This window comes from Lycium barbarum, chromosome 2 (genome assembly GCF_019175385.1).
Source record: "Lycium barbarum isolate Lr01 chromosome 2, ASM1917538v2, whole genome shotgun sequence".
NCBI classification, from domain to species: Eukaryota; Viridiplantae; Streptophyta; class Magnoliopsida; order Solanales; family Solanaceae; genus Lycium; species Lycium barbarum.
Genome location: NC_083338.1, coordinates 134,244,582 through 134,269,681, shown reverse-complemented (window position 1 = coordinate 134,269,681; position 25,100 = coordinate 134,244,582). Strand labels below are relative to the sequence as shown.

At 32.8% G+C, this 25,100-nt stretch overlaps 3 protein-coding genes across 4 annotated transcripts; all 3 read left to right on the top strand.

The window, feature by feature from the left end:
- The first annotated feature begins 146 nt into the window (after positions 1 to 146).
- Positions 147 to 4,590, top strand: LOC132627373 ((+)-borneol dehydrogenase 2-like). Its single transcript, XM_060342686.1, has 3 exons — positions 147 to 285; positions 1,163 to 1,227; positions 3,644 to 4,590. The coding sequence occupies exons 2-3, from the start codon at positions 1,184 to 1,186 to the stop codon at positions 4,440 to 4,442; spliced, it is 843 nt and encodes a 280-aa protein (XP_060198669.1). The 5' UTR covers positions 147 to 285; positions 1,163 to 1,183; the 3' UTR covers positions 4,443 to 4,590.
- A 5,821-nt stretch (positions 4,591 to 10,411) lies between these two features.
- Positions 10,412 to 16,187, top strand: LOC132627371 ((+)-borneol dehydrogenase 2-like). Of its 2 annotated transcripts, XM_060342684.1 has the most exons (3): positions 10,477 to 10,568; positions 13,849 to 13,896; positions 15,141 to 16,187. In XM_060342684.1, the coding sequence occupies exons 2-3, from the start codon at positions 13,892 to 13,894 to the stop codon at positions 15,937 to 15,939; spliced, it is 804 nt and encodes a 267-aa protein (XP_060198667.1). In that variant the 5' UTR covers positions 10,477 to 10,568; positions 13,849 to 13,891; the 3' UTR covers positions 15,940 to 16,187. The 2 variants fall into 2 exon arrangements, with proteins under 2 accessions (XP_060198666.1, XP_060198667.1); XM_060342683.1 differs by lacking the exon at positions 13,849 to 13,896 and having other exon boundaries at positions 10,412 to 10,568.
- A 4,158-nt stretch (positions 16,188 to 20,345) lies between these two features.
- On the top strand, positions 20,346 to 23,039 carry LOC132627372 (light-harvesting complex-like protein OHP2, chloroplastic). Its single transcript, XM_060342685.1, has 2 exons — positions 20,346 to 20,878; positions 22,800 to 23,039. The coding sequence occupies exons 1-2, from the start codon at positions 20,484 to 20,486 to the stop codon at positions 22,912 to 22,914; spliced, it is 510 nt and encodes a 169-aa protein (XP_060198668.1). The 5' UTR covers positions 20,346 to 20,483; the 3' UTR covers positions 22,915 to 23,039.
- The last annotated feature ends 2,061 nt before the right edge of the window (positions 23,040 to 25,100 follow it).

The following is a 25,100-nucleotide window of genomic DNA, read 5'->3' as shown; positions in this document are numbered from 1 at the left end:
TCTTTTCCCCCAGACAGGATGAACCAAATATGGACATATAAATTTGTAGGGAGCTTGTGCTTCGTCATATGGTATATATGTACATATATGCAGTAAATGTTTAAGCACTGAAGCTCGCCAGAACTCGTATATTCATGTATATCAGCTGTAAAAGGAGGAGGCCTAATCTTAGTGACAATGGCATACATTATCAGATAGTGGCGGAGACATGATTTTTATCAGTGATATTCATCATCTACACTCTTATCACTAAAGGGCAATTTAGCTCTTTGTGACATATTCAATGTACGCAACCAATTCACAGCAATTACCTTCTTTACTCTCTTTTGTATATTTGCTCATACTCCTATGTAATTAGAAACAACACATGCTAAACAATCGACTAACTGAAAAATTGAATGCTCATACATCACTCGTATTAGTTGAGAAGTTACTCGTCAGCATACTAACAATAAAAATTGCCAATTGAGGTACTCGTTGCTTTTATATTCCAAGATTGCCCTTTAGGATTTTGATCAATTACATTACATCCATTATAATCTAAGATGTTTTTGCAATGAAGGAGAATGTTTTTCTTAAAAATTAGTGTTTTTACTATCTTTTGGTATTTGGTTAATGCATATATCTTTCATCTTTCACTATTTCATGTATGAAAACAAAAATCTTTTGTAATATTGTGTTGTTAGTATGTTTGTACACTTAATTATATCCATTGTCTCACTAATTTTATAATTTTCTACAATTTTATGAAATTATACCTTTTTTGTGATTTATATGCTTATTTTATTAATTTAGAAAATATTAAAAAATTAATTTCCATGGGTCTTTTGCCTTGTCCAATTTGAGCTAAAACGTCTCACCTCACATCTGCACGTAGATTGGTTTAAGCAAACCCTACGTTTTTCCTAGAGGAAAAAAATATTTTTCCTAATTTTAGTTTTAGTGAATGGTAGTATCATCTTCAAATGCTTTCCGTTGGTGAATATAGCTTCCACGTGGTCTTTTCCAATTTCCACCACCAATATGCAATAGTCACTGATTGTAGCATAGTGACGCAGCAACTATATAATAAGTCTTTTTGTTCCTGTGTAAAAACCATACGACACTGATCGTTTAAATTTCTGTTTTATTTATTGTTGGTCACCTTTGTGTTTCCTGTTAGAGAAAGGAAACTATTGCTGCCATGGAAGTCAAAGGAAGCTCTGACAGTACTCTTTCCAATCAAAGGTTCTGCTTGAAAATTCTTACACTTTTTTTTAGATGCAACATTTGCTCAACTTCTTGTTTCATGTTAGAATTAGTTGATGTCTTTTCTTTTGAATGAATGGAATGCTCATGTTTTGGTTCATTTGTTATATGGAGATTGGTATTGAATATTCCCACCGTCCCAATTTATATGACGTAGTTTGACTGGGTACGGAATTTAAGAAATAAAGGAAGATTTTTGAATCTTGTGGTCTAAAAAAGCCAAAGATATTTGTGCGGTTAAATTGCTGCCTAATAAGAAAATATGTCATTTTTTTTAGACTGACTAAAAAAAACTTGTGTCATATAAATTGGGACAGAAAGAGTATTAGGTTGGTTTAATAAAATGCATTCTCTTAGTAACATTTATTATTGGAGAAGTAAACTTGGTTGAAATATTGCAAAACGTAGGAGCCATTGTCATTGTGTGGTGGAAACTGATCTACTGAGATAAGGAGTTTCCTTTTAACTTAACAGTGTAAAGCTCCTTTGGCTTTTTCTTTTCTGAAATAATTTGATATAAGATACACCATTCAGGTGTCGGCACATTATCGTTTACATCAAATCATCAAAAAATTCAACCAGTTGTTTAATACAATATGCAATATAATCTGTTGTAATGTAAAGAATGTTTTAATTATAAGAGTATTATAATCTGTTGTAACATGTAACCTGTTGTTGGCTTCAATAAAGTGGCATGAGTTTCTTTCAAAGGCGTTCCGAGGAAAAAGTTTCTTTCTTTATGCTCTGTATTCAATTTTTTCTTACTTTTATATCATAGTATGTTAGTTGAGTAATCAAATTACCTGACAAGTTATACTAATTGCTTAAAACAAGATTTTGTCTCTCATTCTTCCCCACCAATGAAGCCACTGCAGCCAGTGGCGATGTCTGAATTTTCATTAACAGGATTCAACATCTACTATGTATACATTAAGGGTCTGTTTGGAAAGCCACCTGGTAATTGGAATTGGTGTAATTACTACCCTAGTAATTACACAGTATTGTAATTACAATGACTTGTTTGTTTATCATAATGTAATTACAGTGTAATTACAAGCGTACTGTTTGGTTGCACAAGTGTAATTACACAGTTAGTTTAATTTTAAAATAAAACTTCACTATAAAAAATTTAAAATTAATATTTAAAATATGTGCCTTTATACATGATATTAAATTAACTATTTAATAACACATTATTTCTTGAAAATATGTTAATTAATAATCATATATTTGTAACTAATATTGTAAAAAATAGTTGATATATAATTCAATTAATAATATTTTTATTTTAATTGATTATAAATACTTTTTTTGTGAGAACATCATGGGATTTGATGTTTGAGAAAAAAAAAAAGAATATTTATAAATATAATGCCACAATATTATTCAAATGTTTAACAAGAATTCTATCAATTATAAGTGAAAAATAAACAACAAGCAATGTGAAATAACAAGTCAATAGTATTAAAACAAATAAATTAAAGTAAAAAATATAACCTAAATTCAAAATCCAAAAGAAATTTTTTTAAGATAATACTCTTATGTCAAATTCCAACATTACATAAGTAAGTTCTAACGTAACATAAGTAAATACTCCTATAATTCAAAAGAAAAGGAAAATATAAGTCTATAACCACATTCACAACGAAATTATACTTTAATAACGTCACTCATTATATGTCAAGTTTGTTAATGACTCATTCTTTCTAATATTAAGAGATGTAGTTTCAAAAATTAGAATAATAATACTGTTATGCTAAATGAATAAAAAAAATTAAAAACAAAATGAGCAATTACATGGAACCACAAGAAGTAAAGGTTGGAAATGAGAAGAAAGAAAATGAAATATAAATAATATAAAAAGAAAAATATATTTAAAAAAATAAAAAATAAATAAAAGTAAAAATAAAAATAAAAAAATAAAAAAATAAATAGAAATAAAAAAATAAATTAGAAAAGCAAAGAAATTAAAATAAAATAAAATAAAAAGAAATAAACTAAAAAGTAACTCTGTAATTACAGGGTGTAATTACACCCAATTCTCAGCCCCCCCCCCCCCCCCCCCCCCTGAGAATTGGAGAGTGTAATTACACCCTGTCAATTACACCCAATTCCCACCTAACTGTGTAATTATCTGGTCAAACAAACAGGCCAAACCGTGTAATTACACCCAATTACATCAAATTCTAATTACCTGGGTGGCTTTCCAAACAGGCCCTAAAAACAGAATTTTAACCTTATATGTATAGTGTAATTTTCTGGGGATGAATCCGCTTGCGCTCCCTAGCTCTGACCCTGACTGCACCCTCAATGTCATACTAATATATCTGACCATTTTGGAAATTCAGTTGACCTTTATAAGAGACATATTGTAATTTCATCTAATATATCACAGGCTATTGGGAAGAGTAGCTTTAGTCACGGGAGGTGCAAGTGGTATAGGAGAGAGCATAGTACGTTTATTCCACCAACATGGCGCCAAAGTATGCATTGCTGATATCCAAGATGAACTCGGACAACGTGTTTGTGGAACGCTTGGTGATGACCAGAACACGTATTTTATCCACTGTGATGTTACTTTAGAAGCTGATGTTAGTCAGGCAGTTGATTTTACTGTTGAAAAATTCGGCACACTTGATATAATGGTTAACAATGCTGGACTGTCAGAGCCCCCTTTATCAGATATACGCGACTATGAACTTTCTATCTTCGATAATGTGCTTGATGTGAACGTGAAAGGCGTTTTCCTAGGAATGAAACATGCTGCTCGCATAATGATTCCACGAAAGAAGGGATCGATAGTGTCTTTGGGAAGTGCAGCAGGGGCTATTGCAGGCCTCGGGCCTCATGCTTATACAGCTTCCAAGTTTGCTGTTTTAGGACTTACGCAAAATGTTGCAGCTGAGATGGGGAAACATGGTATACGTGTGAATTGCGTTTCTCCTTACGCTGTTGCAACTGGATTGGGCCTGGCTCACTTGCCTCCAGATCAAAGGAATGATGATGCAATCGCGGATTTTCATTCTTATTTTGGCAAGTGTGCGAACTTGCAGGGGGTGGATTTGATGGCTCAGGATGTTGCAAATGCTGTGTTGTTCTTAGCTAGTGATGAAGCGAGGTATGTAAGTGGGCATAATTTGATGGTAGATGGTGGTTTTTCAAGTGTGAATCACTCTCTTGCGGTGTTCAAATAGGTATATGTTCATCAGGATTCTAAGAAAGTCCCTAGAGATTGTAATCTTGTAAAAAAATACAATTAAACTATTATGTCTGTTCAGTTCAAATAAAAAGTACTCCACTACTATGTATTTGTTCTTTTGGAAAAAGGTGCAGTTGGTTTTATCTGAGTCTTACTGAGGGTCTGTTTAGAAAACCACCTGGTAATTGGAATTGGTGTAATTATTAGGGTAGTAATTACACAGTAGTGTAATTACAATGACCTATTTGTTTGTCATAACGTAATTATAGTGTAATTACAAGCGTGCTGTTTGCTTGCACAAGTGTAATTACACAATTTAAAAATAAAATTTAAAATTAATATTTAAAAAATATTTACCTTTATAAATGATATTAAATTAGTTATTTAATAACACATTGTTTCTTGAAAATATATTAATTAATAATCATATATTTGTAACTAATATTATAAAAAATAATTGATATATATTTTTCAAATTAATAATATTTAATTTTAATCAATTATAAAACTTAAAAGAAGACTTTTTTCGCGAGAACGTCATGGATTGGATGTTTGACAACAAAATAATATTTATAAATATAATGTCATAACATTATTCACATGTTTGACACAAAAAATCCATCAAATATAAGTTAAAATAAACAACATACAATGTGAAAGCAAATAACTTAAAATTGAAAATATAACCTAAATTCAAAAGAAAAAGTTTAACATAATATTCTTATGTCAAATTCCAACATTACATAAGTAAGTTCCAACGTAACTTAAGTAAATAATTCAAAAGAAAGGAAAAATATAAGTTTATAACCTCATTCACAATGAAATTCTACTTTAATAGCAGATTATCCATCTAGTCATTAATCTCTGAACTAAATTGGTAGTGTTACAAAAAAGATACACAGTATAGTCAGATTTCCAAATATATAATTGACATTACCCTCTCCTAAACGCATTTCATTAGCTCCTGTTTGGTTAAATGGGTTTTAGTTGATGGGGGAGGGCTGGTCAGGTTGTGGGGTTGGCGGGTTGAACCGGTAAACATACTTAAAAATTAATTAGATTAGTTAATAATATGGGTAACCAATTAAAAGCTGCCACGTGTTTAATGAAAAGGGGTCGTTAGCAATAAGGGTATATTAGACCCCATAGGTAGACGGCGGGGGTATTTGGGGGCTCAAAGGTGGATGGAGGGTATTTTTGCACCAATTTCAATAGTTCGAAGGTGTTTTAGGCCCTTTTCCGTATGCTTTTTTATGTCTCTACAACATATTTGATATCGAGTCCGGAGCCTAAAGGGCACGAATTTGCCACAAAAAGAAAAAAACAAAGGGGGTTGCCCTTTCCACGATAAACCGAAAGAGGTTTATCGTGGAGGGTGCTACGTTATACGGAAGAAAAATTTGTCAGATGATTTCGATTTTTTTTTTTTAAATTACAAGTAAAACGTTGGCTACCACATTTTACAAAATATAATTTTTCCCTACTATTTTTTTTAAAAATTTTTAGTGAAGCTGTTTTTTTTTTTTAACTCAAACATACACCACAAGTCATATAATAATTAACTCAAACAAATATTCTAACTCTAACCTTTCATACAATAATTAAAGATGTGTTTTCTAATACGTGAACATAAAAAAAAAAGCTAAAAATATAGGTTCAATAAACGTCACACATTATCTGAATAGTACATGTTAAATTAAATGCGTAACTAAACACCAAAAGACATATTATATATTTATTACAATAACGACAACAACATATTCTTGGAAGATTACATAAGGAAACAACAACCGTACAACTTAGGAAAAAATTTAAAGATTAAACTTGAGGTGAGTTTTGGAATTTTATCATTTGGGTGTGTTCTTGCTTTTTTCTTTTTCTTTTTTTCTCCGTGGAAAAAGATGAAGCTAGACCTTGATGATGACGACAGACGAGTCGAGCGGGGTGGGTCAACAAAAAAAGTGAGTAATTTTTTTGAAATTGGGTAATTTGAGAGGATTTGGGGATTTCCATCCAAATAGGGCATAAGTGTGAAGTTTGAAGACAACAGAGGTATTTTTATTAACTTTCACTAACGGAGGGTATATTTAACTCATAAAACAAAGTAGAGGGGTATATTTGACCCTTTTCCTTTTTTTTTATGTTCACATATTAGAAAACACATTTTTAATTATTGCATGAAAGGTTAGTGTTAGAATATTTGTTTGAGTTAATTATTATATGACTTGTGGTGTATGTTTGAGTTAAAAAAAAGCTTCACTGAAATTTTAAAAAAATGAAATAGTCGGGAAAAATTATATTTTGCAAAATGTGGTAGCCAACGTTTTGCAAAATATGATTTTTGTTTGTAATTTTTTTTTAAATTTTTTGAAATCATTTGATTTTTTTTGGGCAAATTCATGCCCTTTAGTCTCCGGACTCTTTGATATTGCAAGTCTCTATCTCATCATCAATATAGAAGCAATTGCCTATGGTCTCAAAGTTTTATTACATAAATATACATGGCCTGACCCTAGGTTAATGGGTGCTCGAGCACCCGTCAAACACTAACTTCTTACTCCCTCCGTTCCAATTATGAGGGCTGACCTAAGTCAAACTGTTCTTTCTTTGACTCAATTTCAAACATAGATTATTCAAGTATTTTACAATAAAATTTAAATATTTGAAAGCTACGTAAAAGTACTATAAATCTGCATAACTAATAACTCACAACAAATGAAAAGAGTTGAACAAAATCATAATCAAAGAAAGAACTGTTTGACTCCCCAAATATATCAACCCTCATATAAATTGGGACGGAGAAAATATTGAATTAAATTAAGATGGAGAAAATATTGAATTAAATTAACTCATATATTATAGGACTATTGAATAGCTGTAAACTAAATTCAAAATTCGATAAATATAATCCGGATTACGAGGGTGTTTGGCTATGGTTATAAGCATTTTTGGGCTTATCTCGACATTTGGTAAAAATGAAAGTGCTTATAAGCCAAAAATAACTAAATAAGTCATAAGCCATAAGTTAGTCTCCCCCCAACTTATTATTTTTGAGCTTATAAGCACTTTTAGTTTGATCAAGACTTCTACTATTCTATCCATAATATTATTTCGTAATTCCTGAAATACCCTTACTCTAATTAAAACCTAACCCTCTCCGTCACGTCACTTCCTCACCTTACGTCTTTAAAACGCAGCAGCTCTCTTCTACCAACGTTAAAAACATATGAGAATTTGAAGCTCTTCTCCATTAGAAGCAGTCGGATTGCTCAGGTTATTTGTAATAGCTGAATGTTTTAATTTAAGTAGCAACAAACAAAACTTCATTAATTGCATATGTGTTTATTCTATTCAAATATTTTGTGTACTATTTGAGTATGTTATACTAACGAACTTTAGTATAATTATTAACTATTTTATTAATTTAGCTTATCATAAAATAAATATATTCATAAGAAATATTTTATCTAATCAATTTTAAAATAAATATATTCATAAGAAATATTTTATCTAATCAATTTTGTATACAAAATATGAGGCATAAATTATTGTGTATTTGAACTAATTTGGGATTTAAAAAATTATAAAAATAACGTTTTTATTAGTGTAAACAATTTTAAGGATATTTAAGTTATTTTAATAGAAAAAAATACTTATCAACATTTTTCTTGCCAAACACTTCAACAGCTTATTATCAATTTCAATGCTTTTATCCAAACGCGTAATTATTTACTTATCAAATCAACTTCAGCATTTAAAATACCTATCAACAGACAACAGTTAATGCTTATCATATAGTTACTTTAAATCACCTAAGCCAAACCGGCCCTACAAAAAGTAGTATTCCCCTGTAACATTTTCCTTATATACTCTTTTCTATATTGAGTGGAGTAATCATTTTCACACGCCGTCCATTTGGCAATCTAACCGCCCACTGTGGTCCATCCCATAACCAAATACCATGTGCTTTAATTTTTCCCGTCAGTATCTACGTGTTCTTCTTGTCTTTATATGTATACTAGTTATGTGAGATCCGTGCTAAGTTTAGATCCAAATTCAAGATATAAAAGTAAATATTTTAACTAAAGAAATATAATTTATGTTAGTACAAGTGTACAACAACAACAACAACCATATACATATTGTAGTCCCACAAGTGGGTAGTTATATGAAAGTAAAATTTTCATTCCACTCTTTTAATATTTTAACTTTCATTTTGATGAAATTATTTAATTCAAATCAAATTTGGAACCAGAATTTGACATTATAACTTATGTATCCTAATTTTCTGAAGTTATTTAGTTCTAAATAAATAATCTATACATGGTTAATGAACTTTTAAGACAAATACATAATTTAACTTGTGCAGCGGATGGAGCTGCTCCTCTCTTAATTATGGATTAGGGGTTCGAACATGGATATGGAAAAAAATCTTTGGAGGAAGCGCTCCCCCGAATAGGCGCGATGCAGTGCGAATTATCTGGATTAATTGGGCTCAAATGCCGATATCGAGCACTAATCAGAAAATCAAATAACGTGAAAAATGAGGTAGGAGATTCGATAGCTTTTGAAAAGTAGACTTTAAAAACAAAAAATAAAAAATTAACTTAAATAAATAAAATTAGGACCTAAAAGTAATTAATTAAAAAGTTTTAAAAAAATTGAAAATTATTGTGAGGACTATAAAAGTCCTCAGGTTCGATAGCTTTTGAAAAGTAGATTTTAAAAACAAAAAATAAAAAAATTAACTTAAATAAATAAGATTAAGACATAAAAGTAATTAATAAAATTTTTTTAAAAAAATTGAGAAATTATTGTGAGGACTACAAAAGTCCTCACATTTGCTCTTATATAATATTACTACTTAATATAAGATTGATCCATGCTTTTTTGTCGTCCTCACATACGGTTTGATCCTATAAGGCTGCTACACGTGGCAGTTTTTTGAGATCTCTTTTATCACTTATTAGATTAACTTTTTGGATCATTTGCACTTTTACCCCAGCTTGTGCTGGTTTTTAGCTTTCGCCCTTCAAATGGGCATTTGACCCTGTGAAATTGCTCCACGTGGATGCTACTTTTTCTTTTGTATTCTCATTTCATCATTGATTTTCTTAACACAATTAACTTTGGCCTTTGTAAAAAGTGTAATTTTTTATGGATTTTTTCTTATCTCTTACTCCATCTGTTTCAATTTATGTGGTATTATTTTCTTTTTAGTCTATTAAAAAGAATTATATTTTTATAATTAGAAATAATTTAACTTGATTTTTTTTTTTTGCCCTAAATGAAATAATTTATAGACACACAAATGTCTAAGATTTGTTTTAAATTATAAATTTAAAAAATCTTTCTTTATTTTTTAAACGTTGTGTCAAGTCAAACGGTGTCATAAATTAGACGGGGAAATATTAGAGAAACAAATATTTCAATAATCACTTTGAAGAAGTTCAAATTACCTTGAATTTTGGTCATTATATGATGTCATATTTTATTCGTATTGAATCAGTGAGATTCTCATGTAATTAATTTTTTTCTAAGCTAATTTTTTAAACTGCAAAAGAAGATTTTGTGAACAATATTATCCACAAAACTTATCAACCACAAATGATTAATCTACCATTAGATTAAATTAATTATGAAGTAAAAAAATGTGACTCAAGTAACTATATTTTTTTAATTAAAATTATTGTTTCTCTATCATGAGTGTGAAAGCAGTCTCAGAAATTATATGCATAGTATAGCTTCGTAGTAATTATATAAGTATTTTATGAGCATGGATGAACTCACGTCTATAAACTGCAAATAACTTATAAGATAAAAAAAATAAGTTGAGGTAGTCTAATTTTTTTGTTTTGGCTTATAAGCTGAAAATAACTTATAAGATGCTTTACATAAGCTAAGTCAAATGGGCTCAATTATTTTTTTAAGCTTATTTTAAGCACAAAATGACTTTAAGCTGCCAACAAATACTCAACAAAGAGAAAAAAGCTTATAAGCAGCCAATCCAAACGGGCTCTATATGTATTTGCTTTTCTAGGTTCTTTTAGAAAGAAGGAATTAACTTTGCTGCCATGGAAGTTCAAGCAAACTCTGACAGTACTTCTCTTTCTAACCAAAGGTACTTCTTGAAAATTTCATATTGCTCCAAGTAATTATAATGCAATTTGTTTTTTTTTTTCCTTCAATTGGGGTATTCTCTTTTCTTTTTCAGAGTTGGTTATTGCCTTTTTATTTTCTGATGTTTTTTGGTAAGATAGATGTCTTGTCCTTTGACACTGTGAGCTAATATGTCTTTTGAATAACTGCTTAATGCTTATGGTCTGTTCATTTGTCATATGGTGATTGATAATTGATGTTTAGTTACTCTCTTTTTTTTTTTTTTTTTTTTTTTTTCTACTTTGAGAAATTGGTTAAAAATATCCTCTGTTATAAATTTGGGTAAAAAATATTCCTCTCGTCATTAAAGTTTTCAAATATACTCCCGTCTTAACGGAAATCCTCAACATAACCCGATTTTATTTTTAAATTCACTCTATTTAAATCCGATCCAACTACATAGAAAACTCATATGCCATCAACTTGTTCCTGAGTCCTACATCTGGAGCCACTAGACACCGGAGTGAGTAACCGATATGTGTTTTTTATTTAATTGGGTCGGATTTAAATGGAGCGGGTTAAAAAATGAAATCGGTTTATATTGATGATTTCCGTCAAGACAGGGGTATATTTGAAAACTTTAATAATAATAGGGGTATTTTTGATCCAAATTTATAATGGAGGATATTTTTAGCCCTTTTCCCGGCATTTTTGACCCTTCACCCCCCTCTCTCTCTTTTTTTTTTTTTTTTTAATGAGATCTATATTGAGGGTGAATTTTGATTGAAAATTTGCCAAAACCTAGGAGCCACTATGATGAAACTGTTTCATTGAGAAGCAGAATCTGTAACTACAGTGTAAAGCTTCTTCCTTTTGGTTCTTTTTTGTAGGATTACTCTAATTTTTTACCTGCTTCCATAGTTTTTTTTTTTTTTTTTGATAAGTCAGTATAATTTGATTGCAAATACACCAAGTTGGTGTCACTGCACATTGTGGATTTATATCAAACCTTCAAAAGAATTCAACTAATTGTCTGTCGAATATAGGATATCCTTTCTGTGCCAAAAGTACAATTGCCACAAACAGGAGCAGCTGATTTTCATAGTGGACATCTAGTTCTTTAAAACTTTAATATTCCCTTTTCTTGAATTTTTTTAGATCACTTAATTATTTTAGAAAAATTTAACTTTATTCCTCTATCTTACCTGAAGGAGAGCCTTGGAGCAACGGTAAAGTTGTCTCCGTGTGACCTATAGGTCACGGGTTCGAGCCGTGGAAGTAACCACTAATGCTTGCATTAGGGTAAATTATCTACATGACTACATCGCATCCCTTGGGGTGCGGTCCTTTCCCGGACCCTGCTAATGCGGGATGTTTTGTGCACCGGGCTGCCTTTTTTTCCCCTCTATCTTACCTGTTTTTGGTAGATTCTATATTATTTAATCAAAATAATTTGATTGATAGCCGGTAGCGCTGCACATTCTGGACATCAAGCTTTCAGAACAATTCAACCAATTTTCTACAGCTGGTATCATCCTTCCTACGTGAAAACACAATTGAAGCAAAAAGGGGATACTAATTTTCAAATACTGGACTTTCTACCTCTTTGAAGATTCTTCCTTTCATTTCTTTCTAAGTCATCCAAAAACTGCTCAGAGAAGTAGCCTTGTACAAATCCATTTCTTTTGGTATCCAACTTCTTCACACTCCAATGTCGACGATGTTCTGAAACATTTTTAGATAGCACCCATGCCATTTCAGACACACGAAGGATCGGCAGAAATGCGAAGCTGTGTATGCCACTTCCTCACTAAATGTGGTTCATATACAACACCAACTAATGACTATTCGTCTTCTGTTTCTCAAGTTGTGTGTCATTAGCATAACGTTCCAACACGCATACCTCATGAAGATCTTAGGTGCTTTCATCTTCCATATAGTTCTCTACTTGGACTAGAATCACTTATATCAATCAAACAATTATAGTGTGGCTTCGCCGATAACCTCTTCATAGTTAAACCCCTTCAAAACACTGTTTTAAACTAGTTTAAATTATGTTTGAAATATTTATTAATATGGTCCCATTTCCGGTCTAAGATAGGTTACCGAAAGGATATCCCAAAATACCTGGCATCATCTCGTCGAAGAAGTTCAGCCATTTGCGCCTCCTTATAATTGTAATCTGCACCAAGCAAGGAAACTCATACTTTAGAATTGAGTTCCAACGCCACATATCCAACCACAGATGTATACTGTTGCCATTAGCATCATATGACATTCCATTGGTTCATGATTCCTTTCTGTAAAGGTCATGACGTACTTGGAGAAGCATTCCTTTTGCTGACATACATATCTTGTGAGGATCACCCTCTACCATAGATAATTCTCTTTGCAACTAGACCTCCATAGCAGTGGCGGAGCCAGGATTTTTACTAATGGAATTCAATATAGGAAGTAAACACATGAAGAAGCCAAGGGGATTAAACATAAACTATATATACATAAAAAGAAATTTTGACCTTGTACTTGTATATACAATATAATTTTCCTGCAAAGGTGGTTCGGATGAAACCCCCCTTGTGCTTCCTACCTCCGCCACTGCTCCACATCCATTTTCTGAAGATGGACTTATTGCAGATGAGAAATATGCGGATGTCTCGGCCTCTCCCCTCGGCTAGAGCTGTTAGCTTATTCTATTCCACAGATGGTATCTCCTTGCCCCCATTACCCTTCCCATAAGAATCCTCTCATTATTTTCTTGATTCTGTTAGTATATATGGCACGATTAATGAATAAAAACATAAAAGTAGCCGGTATGCTCGATATAGTTGATTACTTGATTTACCTTTTTTTTTTTTTTTTCACGAATACTGGATCTTAGACCGCTCAGTCTCCCTTCTATTATGGGGACCAAGGTCCTAAATTCAACATCTTTAAACTTCCCTAAAAAACAAAAAGAGTCGTGACATGAACGCATTGTCCCTGCTCCTCTCTTTACCTCAAACCCAATTAGGTAAGGTCTTGGCCTTCTTACTTCTACACTCCTTTTTGAGATTTTCTATTATCAATAAAAACCTGCACATGTACATTGCCTGGGTGGTTATATTTAAAATCCACCAGGGATGCACTGTTTAAAGCACCTATTTATGAGATGGATCTGTGAAACAGATTGCTTTACTTTTCCGCTATTTTGATCCTAGCGGTGTGGTGCTAAAAAGATAGACTTCGATTCTAGATTTTGACCCTTCCCAGGTAGTTTGAGGTGACATTGATTCACGATTAATTTTTACCCTTCAATGCAGTTTTCTTTCTTTCTAGCATCTGATCCTGTGGACTAGAAAAGCCATGGGGTAAGTGTGTCGTTCTCATGTTCTGGTCAATTCTTACCATTACTTGGATTAGCATATTCTCAAATGAAATTGCTAAATTATGCATTCACCAAACCAATATTTGATGTAAATGGAGCAGCAAATGCATTTATATAGTCTCGATCTGGTCTAGATTTGTGTAAGGTACTCCCCACTGGTTTTGTACCTATATCATATCTTGTTTTTTCTCCAAAATGCCATCAAACGAAATTCTTCATTACTTTTTCTTCAACTATGGCTTGGGAATAGACTGTGTCGTAGAAAAAAATAATTCAATGTCTGATCAAATGTATATGAACTTGGGAATCATGATAGCATTTGGAGAACCCGTTGTACTTCCTCTAATAAGTCAGATTTCAACAGATTTTTTGAAATCATGATGTTGGGAGAAATGTTTTATCCGATTTGTTCTATTAGGCTATTGCTGGTCAGGGATGAAGTTAACTGAAAGCTGAATTTACTATCACAGGGAAAAGAAAATAGATACTCTAGTCTCTAGGTATCTTAATGATAGGCATCAGCTTTGATGACATGGGAAATATATATTTTAACTTTTTCAAGTTTCAAACGATAAGATTCAGATATACTCTCATGATAATTAATTATTGTTATACTGTGACCTGTAGCATATCTACTCTCAAAGTTATCTTTTACTGATCTTCATGAGAATCTATACAGCCTTATTTTTTTCATTTTGGTTAGTCCAATAGCCTTGTTGTTAATCAAACGAAAAGAAGATGAAAACTGTATAAATGCGCCTAGGATTTACTAATGCCTTTAATGAAGTGGCATGATTTTCTATCAAAGTGCTTCCTCATGTTTTATGTTCAATTTATTTGCTTGGTTCGTTTCCTCTAATGAAACTTTATTAAAATGCTTTTATATGATATTATTGTATTTCAGTAATCAAACTACTTGTGAAGTTGTACTATTAGATCGAGCTCACTTTTCTCTCTCATTATTTTCTCCTTTAGGTCGTAAACAACACTGAGCGTAGAAGAGAGTGATAAAAGAATTATAACAATTAAAACTTCGAGATAATATTTGTCTTCCTTTTTCCCTCTGCCCACCCTTTTTCTATCTCTGTTGCTCTGTTTGTGATCCTTCCTCCCTCCTCTCCCCCAAATATAAGTAATGTCTTTATTTTATAAATTGTTTCTTGCTCAACGGTTAAGATGCTGACTGGAATATAAGAGTTCACTTTGTAATTTCATCTGATATATCAGGTTATTGGGAAAAGTCGCTTTAGTCACCGGAGGGGCAAGTGGCATAGGAGAGAGCATAGTGCGTCTATTTCATAAACATGGTGCAAAAGTATGCATTGCTGATATTCAAGATGAACTTGGACAGCATGTTTGTGGGACCCTTGGTAATGACCAGAATGTGTGTTTTATCCACTGTGATGTTACTGCAGAAGCTGATATTAGTAACGCAGTTGATTTTACCGTTCAAAACTTTGGTACACTTGATATACTGGTTAATAATGCCGGGTTGTCTGGCCCCCCTATTCCAGATATCCGTGACTATGAACTTTCTGTGTTTGAGAATGTGCTTGATGTGAACTTGAAAGGTGCTTTCCTTGGAATGAAGCACGCGGCTCGAGTAATGATTCCGCTAAAGAAAGGATCGATAGTATCTCTGTGTAGTGTCGCGAGTGTCCTTGGGGGAATTGGCCCGCATGGTTATACAGCTTCCAAGTATGCTGTTTTGGGACTTACGCAAAATGTTGCAGCCGAGATGGGAAAACATGGTATACGTGTGAATTGTGTTTCTCCTTATGCTGTTGCAACTGGATTAGCTCTTGCTCACTTGCCTGAGGAGGAAAAGACCAAAGGTGCACTAGAAGGTTTTCGTGCTTTTGCTGGCAAGAATGCTAACTTGCAGGGTGTGGAATTGATGGTTCACGATGTTGCTAATGCTGTGCTTTTCTTAGCCAGTGATGAAGCAAGGTATATTAGTGGGCATAATCTGATGATTGATGGTGGTTTCTCTTGTGTTAATCACTCTCTTAGGGTCTTCAGATAGGTACATGTTGATCAATTTTTTAGTGTACTTTCAGAGATTGTCATACTGTTTGTGATTTTTCCATTAAACTAAGACTACGTATTTATTATTTTAGAAAAGGAATATCTGGTTGTAATCTGGTCTTTCATAGGATTATGCCCAAAAAAGAAAAAACAAGATAGGACTATGCCCAAAAATGAAAAAACAAGATAGTTCTCTTACAGATGTTAAAGGATGAGATTGGCAAGTTTAGATATAGTTGCTTTGTAGCTTGGTGTATAATCGTGTGTGGTGCTGGTATTTGTTGTGACATAGAAATTAACTTTTTCAGTACTAAGTGCATGTGCAGCTGAGATGCGCCGATGCGCCAGTGAGGAGGTGTGAGAGGATGGCAGTGGTGGGCCTGAAGAGAGGGAGGGGTAGGCCAAAGAAGGCCTGGGGAGAGGTGATTCGGCAGGACATGGCGTTACTTCAGCTTACCGAGGACATGACCGGTGATAGGAGGGGGTGGAGGTCGAGTATCAGGGTAGAGGGCTAGTGGGGGACCGCGAGGTTTCCTTTCTCGTATTAGGAGTATTTTATCCTGCTTCTATGTGTTGGTCTTGCCAATCTTTGCTGTTTTATCATGACTTCGTTGCTCTTGCTATTTCTCATTTTTGCATTGTTTTGATTTGCTTGTCCGTATCTGACTCTTTTCCCTTGTTTTCCTTGTTTTCTTTTGAGCCGAGGGTCTTTTGGAAACAACCTCCCTACCTTCCAAGGTGGGGGTAAGGTCTGCGAACACTTTACCCTCCCCAGACCCCACATTGTGGGATTCAACTGGGTATGTTGTTGTTGTTGTTGTAGTCCTAAGTAATTACCTATCCTGTAACCTCTTAGTTTAGATATCTTAGTGTATAAACTTGAGTTGGCATTTTGGGATCATTGCTCATTTACCTGTTATCACATATCTGGGAACAACTGAAAAGAACAAAAAGCATCCTTACATATCCACGTTACAACATCTAAAACCAAAGAACAGATATTATGAGGATTCATCGTACATTGACAAGTTTTATGTTGGTTACTAGCGTACATCAACTATCTTCCTTCATCCAGGCTTGGAACTGGCAATGTGAGCAAGCTCATGTTGCGGCGAAATTCTTATAGATCCATGTTATGGTATATAATTTCTTCTGATAGTGCAATTTTTCCCCCTGTTACAACTTTGTTTTTACCTTTAAGATCTTCAAGTCTTGACATAGGAGACTATTCCAGCAATCCAGGTTTCAGATTTGGAATTTTATTGCTGTTCGAGAACTCCCCTTGAAGTTCCACAGATCTTGTTTTCATTTGATAGGCTTTGCAGTTTGCATAAATAGACTTCCTTCTGAAGCTGGCTTAATATACACATATTTTGGTTTGGATTTGGTGTGCCTTGTTGATTATGAGATGAAATTAAAAGATCCATCTTCTCTCAAATGTCCTTTCATTTGTATTAGCATTGTTGGCCTAAAAATCAACATTACTACTATATATAAGAGAAGATCTCAAAGTTTTGTAGTCCTCACATAAATCTTTTCTCTTTTTATCCCTAATTGAAGTATTAATTACTTTGCAAATTTTGACACATTTTGGTAAATTTTTAAGAATTTTAAGGACTTTTGGCATGCTACTAAAGATGATGATGCCATGGAAAAGGTTGTGGCCCCCACAAAGCACACTCAGACATATTTGAGTCTTTTTATGTGAAAATATTACTATTCAAACTTATTTTAAATTATATTTTTTCTTAAGAATTTAATATAGACACGTAATAAATTACCATGTCATTTAAATTCTATCTTAATATAGGCTAAATTATTGAGTTAAAATGTTATTCTTATAATATCATTTATTATTTATTAATATTATTTATCATTTATCATTTGCTATTTTAATTTTTTATTCGTTCGATTAAACATATTTTTTTAATTTCTCATGTAATTTTAGGACGTATGTGCTAGCAAATATAAGTAATTAATAAAATTTCACTTAAGGTAGGGTTAAGCTTTAAATTAAAAAATAGATACAAATAACTTGTATCATTATTAAATACTTTCAAAAGTATAAAAAATGTAAATTATAGTCCTTCCGTCCCAATCAAAAAAATGAATTTCAAAGTAGGGTAGTTAATTAATCTAATTGTATGTGCACACACTTTCAACGTAAAATATATCTAATAAATTACTACATATTAAAAGAGGAATTATAAAATATAATTTTGTATATATTCTGAATTTTTTTGAGAAGAAACTGTAGTCAATTGTAAGAAGTATATATTTTATTTTTTTAATATTAAAGTATTTTGCAAATATATGGGATATTAATATGTTATACAATTTAGGACAAAATAGTTAAGTTTAACATGAAAAAGTTATTTCAATGTAGATTTCATTAAATGGTTCATTAAATTAAGATAAGAAGTTATTCTAACATGCATATGTTGGAAGGAAAAAGAAAGCTTAAAGTAACAACAATTTAATTGCATTGACTTTTCGGTATTTTTTTTGTGTGGTTTAATTTGAAAGAACATCTACAAAAGTATTTGTCAATACCAAGACTTTTAATAATTATATTTATTTATAAGTTAATTTTATTGATTTCATCGGATAACAGTATTTTTGAAAGTGTCAAACCGATGTTACAAAAACAAAGAAGTAAGAACAAGAAGTAAGAACAGAAAAAATTAAAAAGATATTTAAAAATTTAATCATTAACGCCAGTTTGCACGAGCCAAATAACACTAGTGAATTAAGATGCTGGCTGTTTGTCTAATTGGATAGTAAAGTACTGTGTCTTTGTGTGAGAGTATCCTTTTGGTCTAATTGAAAAAGGCCTTTTTTTTTCCCGTATATCTGGAGTATATTATTGGAATATGAGTAGCAGTGGGAGGTCTCTCTCATTCTCTATGTATGGAAGCAATGCTCACTGAGAAACAGAGAAGGGGTATGCATCATGCAGGATTTTATGCAAGCAGAATCGATCTATGATACAACTAAACTAATAAATGAGAATGTGGGTTTTAAAGAAGGCTTTACTTCTTACCCAGAGATGTTTACTTTGCATCATTTTCAAACAATGTCGTGTGTATATATATTTTACTTCTTACCCAGAGATGTTTACTTTGCATCATTTTCAAACAATGTCGTGTGTATATATATTAGTAATTTATTTATTTTTTTCAAAAAAAATTACAGTGTGCATATAGATATTTATTGATTTTATAAGATGCTTCCGGTGTTGTTCATAGCATCGGATGCCTGTTGCGTCCAGAGTGGATTTTGGGGCGTGACAAACTTGGCATCAGAGCCTAACCACATCAGAAGCAGCCAAACATAAAATACAATTCATCTCCTAGGACAAAACTTTGTTATTTTTTAACAACATATCATTAAGCTAGGTTCCCTATTAATTAGCCAGGCACCAACAACATTTTTCACGTCACACAAGCACACACATTAGGACACCAATTATGCAAGAGATGAGGTAGAGCTTAAAAGTTCACAACAGGTACCTATAATTTATAAAGTTTCTATTAGTAACTCGAAGAATAAGTTAGGTAACCTATTACGAAATGTTACTAAGTGCTTAAATGCTATTTTGGCTTAAAAACACCTAAAATAAGTCAATCCAAACAGGTTCTAAACCTTGTATGTATAAGTAAGTAAATCACAAATGCCTTAAGCAGGTGGAATTAAATCGAATCTCAACAACACGTACAATGTAATTCCAACTGACTAGTGTTTTTCTATGATTTGCTTTGCAAATTTAATAAGGAAACGCAAATCCTTTTTCCTCGTGAATTTCCTTTTCATTTCCGTAATATCCAAATCCTAGGGTTAATATATAGTGCCACCCGAAAAAGGAATTGAAAGAGAAAAGTCCAAACTGAGGTTTGTCAAGGAGTTTTTTTTTTTTTTTTTTTTTTTTTTTTTTCATTTTTTCATTTTTCCATCTCGTAGGTGAAATTCATTGGCATGATTGATACAAATTCGCACAGAATAGGCATACTAAAGGGTGAATCAGGTAAAAGCCACAAATAGTCACCTTTCAGTCGCTATAATTAAAAAATAGCTACTGTCATGAGATCTTAAATTTTATAGTAGTACTCAAAAATATTATCATGAAGTTTCACCTAAAGAATTTGAAATTCCTTGACATCGTCTATGTTTTAGAGCCAAAAACAAAAAGTGATCAGTAACTGTTATATCTACGGATAAATAGCTCCTTACTAAAATTTCACGGTTGGAATCGGAAATTTCTAGTTAAGGATACGGAGAGATCCTGATTAAGAAGAGCTTATGAATGTTGTGACTTGTGACTTGTATGCAAAGTACTATTGGCAATTGACAATCTCTTGTAAAGTTTGGTGAAACTTGGCCACATGCTATCCACAAAACACCTTTCACTATCCATACAATCTCCACTTTCTGATAAACAGTTAAACCATACAATTTTCCCTCTTCTTCAAGAATCCACAAAAAAAAAAAAAAAAAAAAAAAAAAAAAAAATTAACAGAAAAAACACACATATCAAAGAAAAAAATGTCAGTAGCATCATCATCTTCATTCCCATGCATCAAAATTCAAAACACATCTTCCCCAATTCCTTCTTCTTCCAATAATTTCAGTTTTTCTACTAAACTCACCATAAGAAGTTCTCAGGCTGATGGCCCTTTAAGAAGACCTATGGCACAACCACCTACCCCTGTTAAACCTGTCCCACCATCATCACCACCACCACCTTCATCTTCTCCTCCGCCTCCGCCGCCTAGTGCTCCGGCCAAGCAGGCTCTGGATGACAAGAATGTAATTACAATGGAGTTTCAGAGGCAAAAGGCTAAGGAGCTTCAACAATATTTCAAGCAGAAGAAGCTTGAGGAAGCTAATCAAGGACCATTCTTTGGTTTTATTGCCAAGAATGAAATTTCCAATGGCAGGTAATTAATTAACAATTTAAGAGAATTTGGATTAGTTTAATTGCTTGGGGGGTTCTTTTTCCTTTAATTATTTGAATTATTCCTTTTGAGAGTAGTGATACTGTGTGAACAGAGAAAAAAGAAAATCAATTTTGATATGAATTGTTTATCTGATTGACTGAATACCTCTTTGCAATGTGATACTAGTATAAAGTGTAGAACTTGAGCCTGGAATTTGTTAATTTAAGCAAATTTTGTATTGGCAGTTATTGATCATATTGAGAAATGAGAATATCTTGGACTTGTATTGAGAATTCCACTTAGCAATCTATAGAACATTATACTAGGTGTAGTGTTGGTTTTGGCCAAAATCTTGAAATGGTTTCATTTGAAGGCTGAAACGAAGCTGGAGTGAGAAGTGTTTTATTCGTCTGATAATTTGGTATATAGACTCTTAACTGATTAACGAAAACTTGATTGTCTTATCTACTCGGACTTAAAGGTATATTTACCAAAGAGGCTACAAGATCCCATTTTGAATGGGCAGAGCAGCAGAAAGAATTTGGCTAGAACTAGAATCATATGGAATCACTCTAAGTAACAGGCTAATAGCTATATTATCTTTTATATTTTGTTAATTAAATGACTATTAGTAATTCAGTATTTATAGTTTGCTAAGAAGTTTATATGACTGATTTTGGCATTTTGTCTAAGTTGTTCCAAAATGGTAGTTGGCAAAACAAGCTAGCAGAGGTTGATGCTTTGATTCAAGTTGGATTAGATGAAGATCTGGCTAACCAAAGATTTATGTTAGTCAAGTTAAAGTTTTGTTTCCTGAGAGCCTTGGACTTGATTATCCTTTAATCCATTGAATTGAAGAGACATTTTTGGTCATATAATATACTTGTGGTAGACCTGGCAGAAACACATGCAACTGACTCCTTGAATCTTCCTGTCAAAAAGAAGCTTCTAAGACTCGCCATTTCCTCGAGTGACTTAAGTTGCTGCTGCATAGAATTGTTGCCTATAGACAAGTTTAAAACCTTGATGTAATCTATACAACTCATTCTGGCTGGTTCGGTGAGAGCATTATATACATGGAGTTGATGCGCTTTCTTAGAGGTGTATTTCCCGGCTCACTGAGATTTGATTTTCTTAAAGGCGGGTTCGTTTTCCTTAGCCAATTTAGATAATGGACAGTATGAAGTGAGGAAAAATTGGTATTTTTTCGATAGAATGTACAACCACTTATGCAGCCATGCTGGTTGGAGTGAGAAATATAGTAGTAACAACAAACACTGCAGTTCCCATTAGGTAACAACGACTTTAATACCAGAACACCAGAAAGACTTTGAGGTGTATGATGATCGATCAACTATAACTCTCATGTCTTAACAGTTTTAGAGACTTAGATACTTAAAGAGAAAACCCGGAGAGCAAAATATTTAAAGATATGAAAGACTTCTTCTCACTTAGAAGTTGGACAGAAAATGTTGGTTTAAGTTGCATCAAGCATCAGTATTATCTCCCCTCCTTATCTGGCGTCGGGGAATAAAGATTGTCGTCCAAATAATAATAATGAAAGAGTATGTAGCTGACTTTCTAAAACAGTTTGTGCTAGCACTTCCATTTGCTGTTGTTTATTGTCAATTGCATAGAGGTGGTAAAAAGGGTAAAAGACTTATATTTCTTGGAACTATGTTACTCGGACCCTCCAAAAATGTTCCAACATCCGTGCCTAATCCTCCAAAATGCATAGATTTTGGAGGGTCATATCCAGTAGCCGACATTATTTTTGAAGAGTCCGAGCAACATAGCCTTGGAACATAGTATCTTATTTGCTAGTTTGACTAACTACTTTTTTTGCTTTGATATGACCTTGAATTCTTTTTCATTTGACGTAATAAGTATTAACTTGTACTGATATATGTTGGTTGAACAGATGGGCGATGTTTGGTTTTGCTGTTGGGATGTTAACAGAATATGCCACTGGTTCTGACTTTGTTGATCAAGTTAAGATCCTCCTCTCAAATTTTGGGATAGTAGACCTGGAATGAGGTTCCTCCTTATCACAAAATGCTGCCATAAAATACTTTCTTTTGTAATTTTATGTAAAAGAATCCAATTGGTTTCTTTAATTTTCTCACTTGAATTTTCAATTTTATTTGTTTGAGCCCCTTCATTGCAGTATATACAGTATTACTAACACACTCCTACCACTACAACAAAATATGTTTTTAGCGGCAATTAATTATATTCTAGAATCAATTATTACAGGCAATATCAAACTTTAGCCCTAACAATAAATGCCGCTAAAGGCTTTAGCAACCTTGGATCTAATGGCATTAACTAATTGCTGGTAAATATTTTTGTGGCAATAACTATTGCTGCTAAAAGAAAAATGTATTGCCACTCAAAGCCTTTTTGGTGTAGTGTACTTATGAAAGAGCATAAAAGTTTGTTGGCTTGCATGCGGCTTGAAAGAACTATTAGAAATTCTCTACGTTAATTGCAACTACATTAGAAAGCCGTTTGCTTGTTGCAAAACCTTGACCTTTGTTTCCAACAAAAGTGAATTGCTATTGTTGTATTTTAGGCGGTTCTGTCATGCTTGTTTGTGTATAGGCTTAGAGACCCATCTCGAAATAAGGAAGTTGCCTAATATCTCCCTTATTGTCTTGCTTGCTTTCATACAATTAACGTTTGTGACATTCTTCTACGTCAAATTCTTGTAATTACAGAAAAGAGAATAACTGAGCCGTATTTTTAAATATAAGCGTTTTTTTTTAGCTGGAGAAGGGGCGCACGTAAAAACACACACACACATCAAAAGCAGGCACATCTTTGTGTTATGGTAAAAGATTGGACTCACAAAGCATACATACTCGTACCTGGATTAGTGTTGGGTTATAAGTTTGGGTTTGGTGTGTGAATGGAAATGAAAATTTGAACAAGGGAATTTTGTCCTCATTGATTAAAGTGAGAAAGTTATTGTGCTTATATAAAGAGACACTTCTTCTAGCTCTTAAAGAGTTCAGAAGAAAGCAAGCCTCATCCCGTCGTCGTTGCTCGATTACCGATCTGATTGAATGATAATTATTTTGGACCAAATATTCTATTTTTAATTTTTTTTCATGACTTTTTCCATTTCGAAGACTCAGCTTGCTACGAACATGCCCCATTTCCTAATCGTTTGCTATTACAGAATAGTTTTTGGTTCTATTCTGAGAGGAATTAATCCAAATACCTTGGGCAACTGTGATTGTATTAAATTCCTGCAACTGTGATTGGATTAAATTCCTTAAGGACACGCAATGAATTCTGTAGTTTGATTTTTTTTCTTGTTTAACGTATTTCTATTTTCTAATTAGAAAACAAATAATGTTTAATTTACAACTGCTTTTGAATACAGTTTAATAGAGAAAATTAAAATAGCAAATCAACTTGATCTCCGAACTTGATCTTCCTGCCCTCAAACGGCACAAGCAGAACCATGAGATTGAAATTTCAGCATACCAGAACAACCTCCAAAATCAGATCTTTTAATTTGAAGGCTATCAAGTTTGACAAATCCAAATTTCTTAGAGTGTCCGAATGAATTCCTCAACTTTTAACTTTCTAGCTATGCCCTAACACAATTAACCTTTTCCTTGGGACCAACAACAATGTTTGCTCCAGTACGAGGATTTTATTAGCACTTGGTGTAACTCAGATAACGTTTTGCATTAATACTGCACTAGGAGAAGTGCTAGTCCTCTTAGCTTAGACTGCATAAGAAAATTTTAGTGCTTCTTGAAAGAAAATCATTATTACTATTTTCATATTTATCAAAATCTTCACATGATTTTTCCTCTTTAGGTTCTTCTAAAGAGGGAACCTTTGATTCCTTACATGATTTCTCTTCTCTTGGATCCGGAAGGATTTGATGTTAATACACGAAAGGGAAAAGGGTCAAATATACACATCTATTTTATTTTATTAGGCAACTTTATCATCCGTTTGTAATAGTGAATAAATATACTCCTACTGTCTACAAAGTTTATACCCGTACCCCTATTTGGATGGAAAGCCCCAAATCAAATTAAATTACCCAATCCCTTGCTTACCCGCTGCTACCCAACCCGATTTCATCTTCTTCTCCAAGTTAAATTTATCTGTGCCGTAGTCCTTATTGCTTAAGAGAAAACACGAAAAAACTACCATGCCATCAAAGATGAGAGAGATGGTAAAAGAAGCAAACAAT

Bases quoted from the DNA above. Each gene is read 5' to 3' on its own strand.
- LOC132627372 (XM_060342685.1), top strand. From the start codon at position 20,484: ATGTCAGTAGCATCATCATCTTCATTCCCATGCATCAAAATTCAAAAC. The intron at 20,879-22,799 runs GTAATTAATTAA...TTGGTTGAACAG, and splicing joins AATGAAATTTCCAATGGCAG to ATGGGCGATGTTTGGTTTTG.
- LOC132627373 (XM_060342686.1), top strand. From the start codon at position 1,184: ATGGAAGTCAAAGGAAGCTCTGACAGTACTCTTTCCAATCAAAG. The intron at 1,228-3,643 runs GTTCTGCTTGAA...AATATATCACAG, and splicing joins AGTACTCTTTCCAATCAAAG to GCTATTGGGAAGAGTAGCTT.
- LOC132627371 (XM_060342683.1), top strand. From the start codon at position 10,522: ATGGAAGTTCAAGCAAACTCTGACAGTACTTCTCTTTCTAACCAAAG. The intron at 10,569-15,140 runs GTACTTCTTGAA...CTGATATATCAG, and splicing joins ACTTCTCTTTCTAACCAAAG to GTTATTGGGAAAAGTCGCTT.